The sequence below is a fragment of the Excalfactoria chinensis genome, chromosome 12 (assembly GCF_039878825.1).
Source record: "Excalfactoria chinensis isolate bCotChi1 chromosome 12, bCotChi1.hap2, whole genome shotgun sequence".
Lineage (NCBI taxonomy): Eukaryota > Metazoa > Chordata > Aves > Galliformes > Phasianidae > Excalfactoria > Excalfactoria chinensis.
The window spans coordinates 6073148-6090928 of NC_092836.1; the positions used below are offsets into that span (position 1 = coordinate 6073148).

At 42.9% G+C, this 17781-nt stretch overlaps 1 protein-coding gene across 25 annotated transcripts in view; it reads left to right on the top strand.

Annotated features, from left to right (window-relative positions):
• The window catches only part of MAGI1 (membrane associated guanylate kinase, WW and PDZ domain containing 1), a 291948-nt gene that overhangs the window by 203972 nt on the left and 70195 nt on the right, over nt 1–17781 (top strand). For all 25 annotated transcript variants that reach the window (XM_072347596.1, XM_072347604.1, XM_072347602.1 and 22 more), the window contains 2 exons: nt 6242–6361; nt 17287–17493. In XM_072347596.1, the coding sequence (XP_072203697.1) occupies nt 6242–6361; nt 17287–17493 (327 nt within the window). The remainder of the gene's footprint in view (nt 1–6241; nt 6362–17286; nt 17494–17781) is intronic.

A 17781-nucleotide genomic window follows, 5' to 3' on the forward strand; every position in this document is an offset into this window, starting at 1 on the left:
TGCTACTGAAAGGAAGTGCATAAATAATTTCTACAGATGAGAAAGGTGCTCTTTTTGAAGTAAAGGTGCGTGTCATGGTTGTAGCATTATGTGGACTTTAAAAAATATATATGAGAGAAACGGAATATAAATGCATGTATATGATAACCCTGTTAATTTATTTTCAGCTAATTTAACTTCTCATAAGTCACATACGCACTTACACAAATGGCAATTTCGTTCCTTTCTTTGCCAGTATTTAAAAGCAGAACATTACAGTGCAATCTTGTTACTACAGTTTTATTGATTTATAAAATTACAGTTTATTACACTAATCTGTATATTAGAATAAACCTGTGCATAGTTATATCCAAGGTCTTCTTGCCAAGCAGTGGTTTACTTTCTTATCAGTCATCCACAGTTTATATCAGTGGATGTCATGCTGTTGGACTCCATAAGTGCAGGATTAATGGCAAACTCATTAGTTCACAAAGTTTAATCTTCTTGGTGGGTATCCCATCTCATGGGAAATGAGAGAGATTTGGCTGCAGGTGTCGGCTGAGGCATCAGCAATCGCTCAAAGAAGGATTGAGAAGGTGAGCTGCTGTAAGAACGTTCATTACTTATTTTTATTTGCTGCCAGAATACCCATTTTTTCCCCTTAAGATAAAGTAAATGCTCCAAAAGGTGCACAAAGAGGTTTTAACTGCAGTAGTGACTACAGCTCTGATATAGTACCACTGGTGTGATGTCTTCCTGGTTTGGGGAGGTGCTGCTGTGGTTTGGAATATTTGGCCAAAATCCTTTAAAAATAATAATAATAAATAAAGGAGAAGAAGAAGATGTGGCTCTTGGGGGGAGTGTGGCAGTTCTCATACCCTTATTGCTTGTAGGCATCAGCTTCTTTGAACTGATGTTATTGTCCAGAACAACCCCCTTGTGCTCAGCTGACTTTGCATAGCCCTGCCATGCTGTTTCACTGCACATAAACGAAGCCTCAACACAGCAGCAAGTTATTTTTGTCCCCTCTAATCTATTAGATCCTGATCAGTAGGGTTCTCTAAATCCCATTGATTTCTCTGGAATTAGGCTCCTGAAGTCCTTTGAGAGCCTGGGTTGGACTGATCTTTCCTGCCAGTGCTGTAAAACAGAATGCAACCCTCTTCCCCTGCCTCCAAATGCTACAGGGATAAATGTGTTGAGGATTATCAGTGTTTTTATTTGGTGGCAGCGAGGGCCATGGGAATACCAAAAATAGGTTTAAAATGGACAAAAATAACTTGAAGCCTTGAGGGCACACAAACCCTGAGCTGTTGCTGTGCAGTGTGGCTGAATCATTTCTCTAGGGAGGCTGTGAGCAGTCAGAGCTTCTTCCAGAGGAAGGACCAACGCATGCAGCTGGACATGGTGCAGCAAACAGAGAGAGAGAGTGGCTCTTTATGCTCTGTGAGGTCATTCTGCCATTGCTGCGTGGTCCTTTGAGCAGGAGGGAGCTCCACAAGGTCTGCCTGTGGCATCCAGCTTTGGCCAAGGAGCATTGCTGGCAGGCTGGTGGGAATGGGAGGAGATACTGAGCTCTCTGGGCAAATCCCTTCCCTCTGCACAAAGCATGTAGACCTCGGGCATGAGATGCATTTCTTTCCTTAATGCCTCTGCAGAAAGATAGGTTTGTCTTGGTCAGCTGCTTTCTGGGTTTAATCTGTCATTCTGCGGACGGTGTTGACAGAAATTCTGCTTTTAGTACTGCCGTTGTCTGTGTGGCCAGGAAGAGTCAGTCAGCATCTGTTCCTGCACATGCATCATTAACAGAGCTGTGAATTAATTTCTAGTGACAGACCACATTCTCCTTTGGAATGAATTTCTCCGCCACCACCAAGACTCTCTGGATACTTGTCACGTTTGTGTGGTTCGTAGGTATCAAGTCACTGGCTTAGAAAAGGGACAGACAGCATTTAAAATCCCAGAACGGGTTTCCTGAGTTTGGGGTTACAGGAGAATATTGCATTTATGAATCGAGCACGTTTGATCTGTGGCAGACCAGTTCTTTTTGAAACTTCTGTATTTTCACGTAGTTACAGCTGTCCCCCTTCCCTTAGGTTAATGGGGATGTTAATTGCATAATGGATATCAGAAGTGTCCAAGCACGGCACCTTCTGTTGCTATTAGAAAAAAAATCAGTAGCCTTGGTTTGGAAAACCCCTGGAGTCAATAGGATGAACTGTTCTGTGCACAGTGTTTGTTTACAGATAGGTTACGCTTTGTTTTTTGCTCATGTAGATAAGGCTGTTTCTAACACCGTGCTGCTGATAAGTTCTGGCCAAAGCTAGGCTGCTTATCAAGTGTTTTTTTTCTTGGAGGGAGGCTGGGTTTGGTCTGCCCTTTCCCTTCTTCGCTTGCCATCAGCAAATGTGTGGAGTTGGTCCTGCCTTTCAGTTGGCTGGCACTTTAGGTGCCAGATATGGAAGAGCCAAAGCGGGCTTTCCAATTTATCCTGTGACGAGGGGGGGAGAAGGTGCCCTCTGAGCACTGTGAAGGGGAAGAGGGGCTGGTTTCTTCATTTACTTCTCAGTGGAGGTGAGAAACAAACAGCTTGTGGTCCAACAAGCTGTGTTTTGGTGGCTCACCATGGTATTACTGCTAGGCAGTGGAGCTGGATGAGAAGCCTGCAGAAGCTAACTTCCACATGACTCGCTAGAGGCTGTTTTACTGCATGCTTACAGATTCACTGCTTAAGAGCTGTTGTTTGGTGTTGTGTTTTTTTTTTTCTAATAAGAAAATAAATGGCTACAAGCCCTTTGAAATCTTATTTTTAGATTAAAATAAGCAAGATTCTGATTAATTTAGCAGCAGGGCATCAGTGGCTGTTAACAGCTTAACATGAGGCCCTGATAGATTGATAAGGAGCTAAACAGGCCCTGAATCACATATTTACAATCTGGCCATGCTATAATTGAGGCTCATGTTGGGTAATTGTCAGCATGGTTGATAGGCAACATAACAGCAGCAGCTATTTGTCTTTTAAATGGGCAATTAAATTATTCAGAATTATAGTTGATAGCCTTCCGTACATCTGAGCCATAGTCAGTTACTTGAGGCTTTAATTTAGTTCATGCATAGCTCTAGGCTCTCCTTAGGTAAGCCCACGTGTGTCCCCGGGCAGTTTCTCAGGTGGGCTCTCCAGCCCATGATGAGAATCCCTCTTCTGTAGCTTGGGCACTAATGGTGGTATTCTAGATGGTCTGCACACCAGCTTGAGTGTGACAGCCAAACCAACAGCTAGGCACATGTTTGTCTTAGCGTCAGGGCCATCAAGGCATGGTTTTACCTCCAGAGCAAGAGAGAAGGCAAGACCTGCAGTGCTGACCAGCCTAATTTTGTCATGTTTTCTTCAGTCTGTTCTGGTTGCAGGAGAAGATTTGAGCGATTCTGCTATCTATTTAATGTCGCTACATAGCTTTATACATTATGGGATGTTTTAGCCAAATAGGAGTGAAAGTTTACGAGCCATTAAACATGCAGAAGTAGTTGGGACAGCTCGGTTTCTCCTCTGGTTACTCTGTGTGGTAGCATTAGCAATTCTGAGCTAGTCACGCAGTGGGACATAGCTCAAATTAATTAGCTAAATTGCTACCTAATGGCGGTAAGATTTGATGCCACTTAATATTTCAGTGCAAACGTGACAGGCAGGTTAACGTATTTTAATACAATTGGGTCTCCTTTTCTAATGGTGTATTGAGCTCTTGCTTGGGCCGTCTGCGGCACTCATTGTGCTCAATTAATTTTGCCATTATCTCTGGTCTGATCTGCTATTAGCTCTGACAAAGCATACAGCCACCTCACAGCCCTCTCCTTCAGTGCTGACCAACCTGCGGTAAGGATGCTGCAATGAAATAGAACGGGGAAAATGTGCCCTATGCTTTGCACGTAATTAAGTCACATTAATATCAAGAGACTTAATTACAATTTCAAGTTTATCAAGAGAAAGCCCTGTCGGTAGCTTGCAGCCAGAAGCATTGGGCCGCCCTGTGGGCTGTACAGTGGTTTCAGGCTGCAGAGGAACTCGGGCTGGAAGGTGTCAATTCTTCTTAGTGTCCCGTTCCCAAGAAGACCCACCGGGGTTGCTTACACACCTCTTAGTTTTCTTTTCTTTCGCGCTTTCTTTCTGCCTGCCCTCTCCCCCCACCCCCTTGTGAAGCAGCCCTTCTGGCTTTGTTGTAAGTGTGGTTTGTAATCATTGTACACATCCCAGATGGTTCATGAAAACTCTTTGAAATGCCATCTGCCAGGCGTGTGTCCAGCCGGCAGCCTGTCATTCTGCTACAAGAAAAACGGAGGCGGGTTTTCCCTTCCCCCTGCCTCTCTGAATTGCATTCAGTAACACTTGCTCAGATGTGAGGCAGGATAACAGCCTGAGCATCTGCAAGCAATCTTTGCTCTAGACAGCAACATGGAAAGTGGTTGGGTTTTTCGCTTTGCCCAGATAAGATATCCTAACCAGTGTTGTTTTTATTTTCCCCCTGTTTATTGCTGGAGACCGACGGGAGGTGACAAATGTTATCTCCGTGATGTAATGTTTTTCTTTTATGCCGTGGCTTGGCGTTTCTAATGCATTCAGTGTGTGTTGCAGGCAGTCGCGCTGATAGTGAGCACATCTGCGATTTTTCGACTTGAACATATTCAGGAAATTAAGAACACTGAGATGAAACAAATAGATCCATTAAAATGGCTCAGAGGAATTATGGCAGAGATATAATTGTCATGTCAAATAGGCAGCCAGCACGAGTAAACTGCTGACTGCAATTTCACCACTATAAAAATTCAGAGGGGGAAAAAAAAATGATTAATAAATACTCTCAGTGGGAAGATATAGATAAAGAAAAGATGAGAACTTGAAAAGATAAAGTAAAATGAATCCTGAAGTTCCTTGATCTTTGTCTCTCACAATCATGTGTTGTCAGTTACTGGGGAGAAGCAAGACCCAATCCCTGCCATTCAGCTTGCTTGGCTCGGGGTGATGGATGTTTGGCAGATGCATTCGATGAGGAGTGTGGTGGTGTCTGGTTCTTGTTCTATTGGGCTCCAAGCATAGAGCAGCTACAGCACAACCTTGGATGTCCTCCTTGCTGGAGTGTTTCATTCCTCTGATGGGCCTGGCATTTGACAGGGGCCAAGAGCCGTGGTGCCTCAATGTGGGTCATTGCAGTGTGAACATCTGCATCCAAACTGGAAAGGGTTGTTCTGCTAATAGGGTGAAAGTATCCATGATCATGTCCATCCCCTTTTTGGCTTTCCTTCCTCCTACATTTACCCATTCACACGCAGCTCCAGGAGGAGGAATGATAGCAAAACCACAGGAATTTATGGGCTATCTGAAGGCTGGTGGTAAATAAAATGAGAGAGTTTCTATTTTGAAACAAGAAATGGAGGATTTTGAAGAAAGTGGGTGTCTGTCAAGGAAATTAATCTACTGATAGTGATTCAAGGGTGCCATTCCATCAAGACTGACCTCTTGAATAATCTCTTGGATGAATAGGGTAAAGGAAGACTTCCTGCTTTCCTGGCACTTGGGGAAAACGGTTGCCAGATGTGGGCATGGTAAATTTATGCTCTTTCAACTTCTGAGAGCTGGAATTTTCCCAATTAGTTTCCAGAAACTCAACTTCTTTATACTTTCTTCAGCCCTTTTATGAAGGGTTTAAGAAATTGTATGCGCTGAGGAGATACTGCCCAGGGGCCAGGGTAGTCCTGCAGAAGTGAGAAGTCACGCTTCATTAAGTATTAGACATGGTTTCCATGTCTCTGAAATAACTCCCAAGACAGCAGATTGGTTGCAACCACAGCACTCAGACACCTCCAACCCAAAGACGCAGCTCTTCAGTTTAGTTCCCCCTAACATAAATAAAGTAATAAATAGAAATAAGGGAGAAGAGATCTTTATGATGTGAAAGAATGTTTGGAGAGAAAAAATGATACAGAAACAAGGGAAGGCAGAAGTTGTCTCATCTGAGAATAGAGATGCAGTTTTAGTGAAGCTGAAGTGAAGCTCTGCTAATGGCAGAAGGGTGGAACAAGTGGTACCATCAGCTCAGCCTAAGATTTATGTCTTAGTTTGTTTTTATGTGGACTCCTGACTCTCGTCCTTGCTCTCTGTGTAACGCAGAATTGTATTTTATGGATACCATTGTATCTATATGATCATTTTTATTGCCCATTTTAACACTTGATAAGAAAACAGTATTAATGTACCAATTTTTCCTTTCAGGCACAACCCGCCCTCCGAGAGAAGGAGAAGTGCCTGGTGTGGACTATAACTTTCTGACTGTGGAGGAGTTTCTGGAGTTGGAGCGAAGTGGGACCCTTCTGGAAGTAGGAACCTATGAAGGTATGGAGTCACAGGCAATGAAAAAGCACTTCAAGGAGCTGTAGTAGGATGTCTGCCTTGCATCACCTTTGCTCGAGTTAACCAGCCCCATTCAAGGCCTTGCTTTCTATTCTAGCCTCCTGCTTTCCTGTTTTGCCTGTGTCCAGAGAGAAGGAGTTTCAGTATTACTCTGCTTTTGTCTCTTCTGGTCAGTTACCTGAAAGATTAACATCAGTCACCAGGAAAATCTAATATGAGATCTGATAACAAAACACTGAGGGGAGACAGCATGGCAGTGAATGGAAATGCATCTTTTCTTTGTATCCTCTGTAACCACTCTCCCTGTTCACTTTTTCTTCCCTCTTGCTGTCTCCTTCACCTTCATCTCTTCATTTTCTTCCCTGTGTACACGCATTCTTCATTGTGTCTCCAGATGCAGCTACATGGTGCACTGCTTTTGGCCTTTCTTTTCTTCTTTCTTCTTGGATAATTACTTAGAAGCTGAGTCATTGTGTTGATTCTTTCTACAGCACAGCTTTGCAAACAACAGCACTGAGCCAGCCAAGGGGCACTGAAATGTCACTGGGGTGAGAGCAGGGAAAAGGTGTCTTTGCCTCTCAAGAAAATGCAAGACAAGTTGGCCAAATTCAGTTATGCAACAGGATTTGTTGATCTAAAGATGCATTCAATATTTAATATGAAACTACTTTTGGAGGTGTGGGGTTTTGTTGCTGTTTTTGATTTTCTGTGGTTTGCATGAAGATGCTGCAAATGTTACTTGGTTTCGGTCTTCCATCTCTCTGAGCTGATTGGCCCCATCAGCACCAACACTATATGTTCCAGCAGGAGCACTTCTTCACAATGAGCTTTTTCCTCTCCACATTTCTAATTACAACTTTAAATTAGTTTTCCCTGTCACGATGCTCGAAATAGATCAGCTGGACTGCTTACTTCCCAATGGTATTTGTTCTGGTGACCTCTCCACTTGGAAAGATAGATAGGGTAACTGTAAGCTGGCTCCTGGGACAAGCTGGGAAGAAGCTTTGAGGAAATGCTGCACCCACCTGGGTCAGTTACAACCTGATGGTTTCATTGCTTCTGCAATTATATGCCATAGCTGCTAAGGAATTTGGATTTCATGGGTAGCTTTTGAGTTGCTGTGCATGAGGTCAGTCTCTCTAAGTCTAATGGCTATTTCATTTCTGTGGATGATAGAAATATCAGCTTGGAGAGGCTAATTTGACATATAGGAAAGAAGCTTCTCAGCACCATTGTCATCAGTAGTTCTGCTGCTTAGTAGTGCTGGAGAGCTGGCCTATGGAAATCCAGTAAGAAGGAAGAACAGAATGACAAAATGTGTGCACACGTATGCGACAAGACATGGCTCTTTGGTTGTGATGTGAAATAAATGCAGCTCGTTTTCCACTTCCAGCTTCTAGAAATGATTTTGCTGCCTTCCAGTATTTCTTTGATGGCACTGCTGTCCTTTTCTGGGGGTGGAAATCTTGTGTATTGATCAAGACAGTTTTGATCTCAGTTAGACCCTGGAAGATGGTGTGGTTCAGACTCAAACTGCAAACACCACTCATTTTGCTTAAAATTAAGGGAGACCACATAATTAGACTTCTGCTGTCCAAGGTTTGTTTTTTTGACCAGCTTTATAGTCCTAGATTACATCAGTTTGCATTTGGTTTATGCTGCACATTACTGCTTTTTTCTTTTATACCTCTCCATAGTGAAGCTGATTGTATTTTTGACCCTGCCATTGATGGCTTGTTCTCAACCAGATGGGTAGAAGTCAGAACAAGGAAATATTCTTCTATTTCTCTCTGGAGAACAATAAAATAATACTGTTAATGCATTGCTTTTATTATTAATAATGCTACTTATTGTAGCAAACAGGAATTAAACAGTTGGAGAGATAGAGTTATGTTCATTTACAATGCAAAGAGATGATATAGAGATGAAGCAAGGGTTCTGGTACGGAGTGGAGAATAACGATGCTGACTAGGGAAATTCTGCCACATGATGTAAGACAGATTTGGTGGTACTGAATGAACTGAGAGGTGAAAGAAGCTCCTGATTGCTGCAGCAAGGTAGCAACATTTTGCATGGAGAAAGGACACAATTTCTTTAAAATGCAGCAAGCAGTTTTTAAGAAGGGTTTCTAAGACCCAGTGCTCGTGGTGGGGAACAACACCTCATGAGAAGCTCCTGAAGTTTGAGATGTTGGGAGCAGAGGCTGTGGTTTGTGTTTCCAGTGGTGACTCAAGCAGGATGATGGTTTGGGGACAGGGTTGTCCTGAGGTTCCCCTTTGGTCCTTTGTTTCTAAGAGTCCACACGAGATGATGGGTGGGAGATGGATGCAGGTGTGCTCGGAGTTCTGTGCTACATTTCAGCAGAGGGTGACCTCAGCAGTGAACAGTTTATTCTGCTATTAACGGACAACCTTCATTTGCCTTTTGAAGACGTAAAGCCCCATGAATCTAGCACTATCGGTGGGAAAAACCTTCTGGGAGAAGATGTAACAAAAGCTTTTGTTTAATAACAGTTACTGAAGAGAGCTTCTGGAGAGGAAGATTAGAAAGCAGGGAGCTTTCAGAAGGGGGGTAAAATGCAGAACTTTGATGCTGATATGGATACTATTGATTTGGAAGGAATAAAGAACAAGCAGAAGAGAACAGCTGGAAACCACAGGATAGTAGGAGAGCATATCAGGTTGTGAAAGAAAAACTTGGGCTTTGGAAGTGCTCTAATTGCAAGGAGAAACTGCAAGCTGAAAAGGTGTTGCCTACCCACTGGGCTGTATAATACTGTCAGTATTTCTTCTGGTGCACTGCAAATTTGTTCTTCTGGGCATTTTTTGATTGACATCCCTGTGAATGCAGAGCAGGCATGGCAGCCTCTTTTCTGGCCACCTCCTGATGCACCCACAATCCTCCGTAAAATCACAATCAGGTGGGAGGGTGAATTTGAAAGCCTTAATTCCTGAGGTTCCCATATCCAGTTTTAAGATGCCGCTTTTTAACCATAAAGCTTAGAAACTTCCCCTTTCTTCCCTTAAGAAAGCTCCAGTTTCATCAGATGAATCCATGAGCTGGAGCTGAAATGCTGGAAGACCTGCCCAAAGCTGCTGTGCTGCACCAGTATTGGTCAGTTATGCACCACATGCTCGAGCCAGGTGATAATTCCCATTGACAGTTCTCATAAGGAAAAGAAATCTTTTTAGCCTGCGCATTATCCGAGCCTTCTGGTGGATCGGAAATTGAGATAATTGCAATCTCGGGCATTTATTGACCAATCCTTCAGAGTATAAAAATACTGATGGATGCATGGAGGTAATTGTGTAGGTTACTAATTATTTAGCAATTACTTCTGCATTTGAATTGCAGGCTCTCACGGGGACCCCGAGGGAGTGCAGTTTTGGCGGAGCCACAGCTTCTAGGTTTTATTCCCATTTCTTCCCCAGCCTGCCAAGCGGCCATGGGAAAACCAGGTGGCTGCTCTGTGCTTCAGATTCCCAGCCTGGAGGAATATAAAAACAACACTTCCTTCTTTCTTCATTAATATTTCAGCAGATATCCTGTGCCTGCGGTTATCTCCTGTTACAAATAGGAGTGAGATGGTTGGCACTGATGACATTTCAGAGCTGGATGCAGCAGAGGCACTGCATGGAGACATTAGCATGGTGGCTGAATCTTGAATGGGGATGGCTGTGTCACCGGGGTCTGGCGAGGCTGAATTAATGAATGCCTGCCCAGCACTTAGTGATCCTCAAAAGAAAAAGTGCTGCACTTTATAACATGTGAAGGGTTATTACATTATGGACTATTATTGTCAAGGCATCATCTTTCATTCACGGGACAAGTGTTATGTGATTGCCAAGAGAAGTAATAAGTAATCTGCATTAGTCTCATGACTAAGATGTAATGGGGTGACTTGCTAACGTTTTTAAAGTGTATAAAACTAGCTACTGTAGACAGGGTCTCTGATTGCTGTACTTAATGAGTGTAATAAATTACCTTAACAGTGTAGTTAGAATTTCAGCTGAAGTAGAGAGGTGTATTCAGCAACATGCTTCAAATCAAGATGCCTTTAGCCTAACATGCCTGATGTGCACACTCTCCTTGGGTTTCTCTGCAGCAGAGCTGCTCGCCCAGCTGCTGCAGTAAAATGGCAGGATTTTCATAGCTGTTCTTCTGGTGCCTTCACAACCTGTGTGTCTTGTCAGCTTGGTCCAAACTTGAAATGAGTGCCACTTCTGTGCTATGCAGAATGCAAGGCTGAGCGAGTAGGGCTGGCAGATGCTGGGGATGCCCATGCAGCAGATCAACATGTTCCACTTAATAAGATAAGATCTGCTTATTAGTGTCTCTGTACTGCAGATTGACTCAATAATTCAATAAGTGGCTCCTTTGGCACCATATTTTATAGGCAGAGGAGGTACACACACAAGTGTGCCTGTGACAGAGACAGCAAGTAAAGGTTAAACTCCATCTTTTTTTTTTCATTAAAGTAGTCTCTGTTAGTAAAATAAATCAAAGAGCTGTTGTCTTCTCTGACTACTTGGTAATGATCTGACAGAAGGAAGAGATACCATCCAAAGGGACCTGGACAGAGTTGAGAAGTGGGTTCACGTGAACCTAGTGAGGCTCACCAAGGCCAAGTGGAAGGTGCTGCGCGTGGGTTGCAGCAATCCCACATGTGTACTGACCGGGAAAAGGGCTCCTTGAGAGCAGCTCTGCATCCCTTCCAACCCAAGCTGTTCTGTGATTGTGATGAATATTCACTCACAAACATCTGTGTGCTGCAGAAAGATGCCTTGTCTACCTTTGGCTTTTATGCTTAGCTTCTTTTTTAAACTGCTAGTAAGAACGAAAAGGATGTTTTTGTCGGTGTGTGATTATTAGTATTAAACATGTGAATGCAGCTATGCTGAAGTGTCATCAGATAACAGTGCTTCATTCTACAAACAGCTGAAGTCACGGCTGAGTAACTCTTCCTCTCTAAAAGCGAATATTCAAGTATCTGATAGAGTTTTAGACAGGCTTTGAATTTCCTGTAGAATTTCTGCTTGGCTTCTCTGTGCATTTGCAATGAGATGTTTTCCATTGTGAGTTCTGTCTGAAGTTATTCCTTGATAGTTTTGCTTTTCACTGCTTTTTAATGTATCTTAAAACACAGACCACAGGGGAGGAGGCTGTCCTGAAACACCTCTGACAGAGTGGGTACTGTGCATGGTATTTTCTTGATTCCTACAGCCTTGTGCTGGATAGGCTGTTTTCCAACCACTTCTCCTGAGTTCTATGTGTGTGCCATGCTCAAGTTCATGTTTCCTGTGAATTTACTTGCGTGTGAATATAACAAATAATCTCATATATCTGAGCTTGGAAGTACCATGAGATGCCATGGTTGTCCCACGCCACCAGTATCTTTCTACATATGTGTTATTATAATTGTCTTTGTTTTGGCTTGTTAGAAATATACTATGCATTATAGGTGTTTGGACGTAGCTGTGCATGAGCATTGTCAATAGCATATGGCAACACCTGGTGATAACACATTAAATATTAGAATAAGTGAGACTGATTTGATATTAAGGTGACTTCCTGCCAACCTGTCATTACCTGCAGGGCCACTAACTGCAGTTTTTGTTAGATTTCAAGCATAAATTGAAATGTGCAAATGTAGTATTTCAACGAATTTATCAAAAGTCTGGACTGATCTTTTAGTTAACCTCACCATTTGTAACTGAAAAAAAAAAAAATTGACAGAGAATCTGCTCGTTATAGCAAATTGTATTTGCATATATTGTAGGCTAATTTCTCTGAGCTCCGTTCCGTTGTCTGTGCTTTGCTTCTGATCCAGATGCTATATCTGTGGCCTCCTCCTGGTTGCCTGGATACTCTCAGTTTCCTCAAGGCAACTGCTAATCAATGTGCAGTTGCGGCTAGGTGAATCCTGCAGACAGCAGCCAGATCTGTCATCAGAATGTGGAAATCTGTAGCAGAATATGATCTGGGAAGAGAACAGACAAAACAGTGTAGCAGGAGCTCTGCTCACAGGAATCCATTCATCCTGTGCTAATCAGACATGAGCACTCTTGGCTGTATTAAATGAGCAGAGGCCCTTCTGCTAAAATGAAGGGTCAATTGTTTCGGTTCTTGTAGAGTGTAGAGAACATGAGCTGCATCTCAGAAAAAGAAAACAATTACATTAATAATTACATTTGAAGTCTTCATGTCAAGACCTTGCCTTAATGTTGGCGCTTATCTCCAAGTCTCTTTCCCCAAATACGCATTTGCATGAGCGCAGTGTGCTGCAAACTGCTTTTTAAAACATGAGCTCTTAATGGAGTCCTTGTTACCGCAGAGATGTAACTTTGAAGATCAGATACATTCTCACGGACACAGGGTCCTCTGTGCTACACAGAAGCTTTTGAGTGTCTTGTTGGGGTTTTTTTTTTGTTTGTTTGTTTCTTTTATAATTGCAAAATTATGCCTCACAGTAGGCATCAATAAAAGAACTCTGCTCTGCACTTTCCTCAGACAAATGCACTTGCAGTCCTAGGCCTCAATCTCTTTGCAACAAAAAAAAATTCAATAGAAATTCTCCCTACAAAAAGATAATAATTACAGCAAAACCAGCCCTGGAAAGCTCAAGCATCTGAAATGTAAGACTTAGGACTGCATTCCTCAGGTGGTGTTGTGCCATTGGGATTAATGCTTGCCCTTGCTCACAGCCCCTCTTCCTCCTTGCACGGCTCCCATCAGCTCTGCCACACCCAGCCTCTGTGGTCTGTTTTTGCCTCTCTGCAAGAAGAGACACCTGGCCTCATATCTGTACAGTTTTAGACCCTTCTGGATGGCATCTGCCATCTTATGTATCTCTCCCCATTCCATGAATGGACTCCTAACAGCTATGTCTGAATCAAATGGGAACTGACAGCAGTACTTATGGGTTGATTTCACAGTTATTTTCATGGAAGGGTAGTAATTTGTGTATTTTTATGAATTACATTTCAAATTCCAGGTCACTTAAACAACTTAGAATCATTGTTGGATTTACTTCCCTTCAGGGGAATGTTTAATAATAGTGTGTTGTTATTTTGAAATATAACACAATTTTTTCATTACCACTAGCTTTCTAAAACTTAAATAAACAGAATAGCTCAAGTTCTGTGGATGGACAGCATTGCTTTAATTCATAACTGTGGGACAGGATAGATAGCTTTCATTGATTACTATCTATGCTTGAGCTGGCAGAGGAAGAAGTGTTATGATGATGAGAACTTGTCTTATTGTTGTGATTAGCTGTAACTGAAGTCTAATTACTGTGTGTGATGCTGAAATGTGTAAGCTGCCGACACTTAGAGATAAGGAGATGAAAAGAAATCAACTCATTCCAAATAGCTATTATGTTTTCTTCATTATTATTGGTATTTCTGCGTGCTCTCCTGAGTGGTACTTTAGAATACATGGATTAACTCATGGTTTTGGCTGCAAGAGCTGCCATCAAATTTGAGTTGTGGTTAAATGTGTTTTAAGCACCAAAGGACTGAATAAAATAAGGGTTAGTGAAAGGTTCTTGACAAAGAATTCAGCTAATGTTATGTGCATCTGCTGAGTGAATGCATTATTAGCTATTATTGCAGTTACTGTAGGCAGGATCCCATTGAGAGTGAGGAGTGGGAAGGCTCAGGAACCTGCTTAGCTTCCCTTAGCAGTCAGGCATGAGAACATTCCCATGTGCTTTGTACCTGGTGCTTCCATGGAACAACAGAGGTCGAACAGAGGAAGAAGTCTCCCTCAGGTGGAAGCTGAGCTGCTCTTTTCAGTCTCAGGGCATCCCGTTTGAGGCACCCATGCCTTGTTGGTTGCTCAGCACCCTGGAGAGTTCTGCTGGAACCAATGCGCTGAGTTCCCACAATGGCTGGGGATCCTCCGGGCTGGCAGATGCTTGTGTATGCTCATGTACCATGCTGTTAATAATTAGAGCTGATTGGATATTCAGTACAAATTACACTGGCTATGGAGTTAGCCCCTTCTGTAGGCTTACAAGTGGCTCACAAAACACTGTTAAAGCATATTTTTAAATATATGTTTTTTCTCATAAACACTGTCAGATTTAATTTGAGCAAATGATGTCGAGTCTGAGTGCTTAAAAACTCTTCCTGGGCTGTTTGCTCTCAGTTTCTAATGGTGCATGTTTGGATTGCTGAGTCACGGGGTAAATATTTTCTCCTTATAATTTTGTAGGAAGATAATTTTTAAGTGCCAGCCCCTCCTAATGGTGTGTTTGCCCCCATGCCTGGGCCTGCGTGCTGTGCCTTCACAATGAGCTGCTTAGCAAAGGAGAGATCTGACTGCCTCCAGCAAACACAAGGGGAGGAATATTTCTGTTCCCTCAATCTGTCAGCTGGAAGCTGCCTTGGAGCTTCCCTTTGCAGTTTCTCCTTGTGAGTTGGGTGCTTTGCCACACCTGTCTGTCCTTCCTTGTGTGCATCTGAAGGAAGAGCTGTGTTGTTTTTAGTATTGGCTGAGTCTGCCTCCTGTGGAGGAAAAAGAAATGTTCAGCCCCTGTGGCTGTATTTCCTTCATTCTGCAAAACAAAACCCATGCATCCATAGTTGTGCTCCATTTCATATTCATGTTTACTCATGATGTGTGTTCATATGTATTTGTGGGGGTCCTCTAAGACAGCACACAGTTGATGTCTAAAATGATGCTTTGCTATTAGTGGTACCAACCAACCATGGATAGTTTGAGAAAGGACTGGTGGTTTTGGTGTAGGTAAATTGGAACCACTTGGAAGACACCTGTTTTGACCCTAAGTTACAGCTCTCCATGAGCTCTTTGTAAGCTCAGCCTTGCTTGTTGGCAGAGAAGCAAATGAACAAATGAGCAAACTCAAAAATGTGTAATGTGATTGAAGGAATGATGGTAACATCTGTGCTTTGGGTTTGTCTAGAAGGAATAAAAACACACCTTAGCAACATCCACAGAGCCCCTTCATTTGCTCTGTTGCATCCATTGCAAAATCTGGATCTGTGGCTTAGCAGTTAACATCCTTGTAAAACACATCTACTTTTTGAAAAGAGTAGAAGCAAACAAAAAAGTAGCAGCATCTGTTTGCAGAAATGCTGAAGAGGACAGGAGGAGAGCACGATATTTAGCTTTCTTCTTCCCACCTACTTTGGTATTTTTCCTTTTACGCTCTCTCTCCCCCATTCCTCCTCTTTCTGCATAGAACAGTTCTGCAGTATGTAGAGCATAAGAATCTTTTCTCTAGCACAGGCTGCAACCTGCTTTAGGAGCCTCCATCCCCATTAGAGACTTTCCAGAAGAAGTAATTTCCTTCTCCCTATAAATTATGCATCAATGTACATTTAGGATTCTGAAATGACGAACAGAAGATGAAAGCGTTGCGGAGCATTGCTGCTCCCATGGAGCTGAATCCATGACATTGTGTACAGGCTCGAGCACACCTTGTTAAGACAAACGTGCACGTGTTGCTGTCCTGGTACTCAGGCTGTGCAAGCACAGAGCAGATCCAGTGGAACCCAGAGTGTTGGCTGTTGCAACAAAAGACTGAGCATATATGTATGAATGTAAATAGAATAATCTTTTTTTAGCACTGGTGAGGTTTTAAAGTGGCCGTGCATCATGTGCCTTTGGCATGTGGTTTCCTTCCAGTGTAATAGGGGCAATAAAAGGGTTTTTAGTACTTTTTGGAGTCTGGATGTTGAATATAATACATAATTACGTACTGAAAAATAATTGTGTTACTTGTAGCTTATGGAGATAGATGAGGAATGTAATCAAATGTATCTTTGTGATGTAAAGGAGAATCTTGTGCTACTGCGGAAGTGGAAGCTGTACCAGTGCACCCTCGCATGACTCTGTCCGCAGCTAGGGAGAATATTTGAGCCCACCTCTGATTTCCAAAAGGAAATTATTGAAAGGGTGTTTGGATGTAAACTGTTGTGCATCACAGAGCTCTGTGTGAAAGGTATCTGTTGGGCAGAGAACCAGAACCTGGAGCTGGAGCCTGAGCTCCTATAACAGCAGAAACCGCTTCCAGTCCTGAGCTTCCCTGGGGATTTCAGAGCACGTTGAGCACTGGGCTGTAGTGAATCCATGCCAGATCTCTATGTGGTTCCTTTGCCAGCACACCTGCATGCAGTCCATACTTCTTTCACCATCACTTCAGGGGACACCAAAGTATCCCAGGTGCGTTGCAGCGCTCACGTCACCCCTGGAGCAGATGCCAGGAGCTATGCTGGTGCAGTGCCGCTATGTCTTTGTCCATCCCAGCTCTGCCTCAGGGTCTGGTTGTTCACTTCTACCCAGGCTGACCCAACTGCTGAGCTTCCTCTTTGGAGGAAGTAGTGCCACGTGGTGCCTCTCCTTTGACAAAGTTTTCCTTTAGAGAAAGACCAGCTTTTGCTTTTAAACGCAGCATCCACTCTGAAAAAACCTGTATGTTAAAGCAGGTCATCGAGCCTTTCATCACTTTGCTGGGTGATAGCAGTCATGAATTTTTTATTTTCTGCAGGGCTCACTCCAGATCTGCCACAGCATTGTGTGGGTGCACACATGTAAAAAAGGCTACTAATTGAAATTCAGCTGTAATGAGATGAAGTTTGGTATTCACCACGGCTGCCTTTTGTTTTAGCCCTTGTACGCTCAGTGCACCTAAACAATGGAACCATTGCTTCTGCTTTTACAACTAACAAGAATAACTTAAAAGGCAAAAATATGTCCGTGTCCGCTCTAGAGATGAAATATGGCCCTCAAAAAATGGGAACGCTGTGTTAGTTTATGTATTTATTTACATACTAGTGGGGAGGGGTAGAGATTTTGATGGAATTGAAAATAAAACAGAAATCTCAGTGCTTTAAACTGCTCCCTTCTGAAGATGCAAATGTGTTTCTATTGCCTAGGTAACTATTATGGAACGCCCAAGCCTCCCAGCCAGCCCCTCAGTGGGAAAGTGACTTCCACCGATGCTCTGCAAAACCTGCAGTCTGGCTCCAAGCAGTCGACTCCAAAGCGAACCAAGTCTTACAATGATATGCAAAATGCTGGCATAGTGCACACAGAGAATGAGGAAGAGGATGATGCACCTGAAATGAGCAGTAGCTTCACAGGTAAATGGAAAATAGTGCGGTCTGACAGTTAGGATGCACAGGAAAGGTTTTTGGAGGGGTTAATTTGTTTGTCTGTCTGTGGGTTTTGCTTCCTGGGAGGCGTTTTATTTTGCAGCCTTGCATTTTAAAGTCCTCCGGCATAGGAAACTGCTAGATTTTTAATCAGGGTTCTTAAACTGTGAAGAATAATTGAGAATTGTATAAAAGATGTTCTGTGGTAACGTTCAGTTTCATCATTAAGGACACATTCATATTTCTTTCAGAAATTGTCTGTTGGGTTCAGACAGA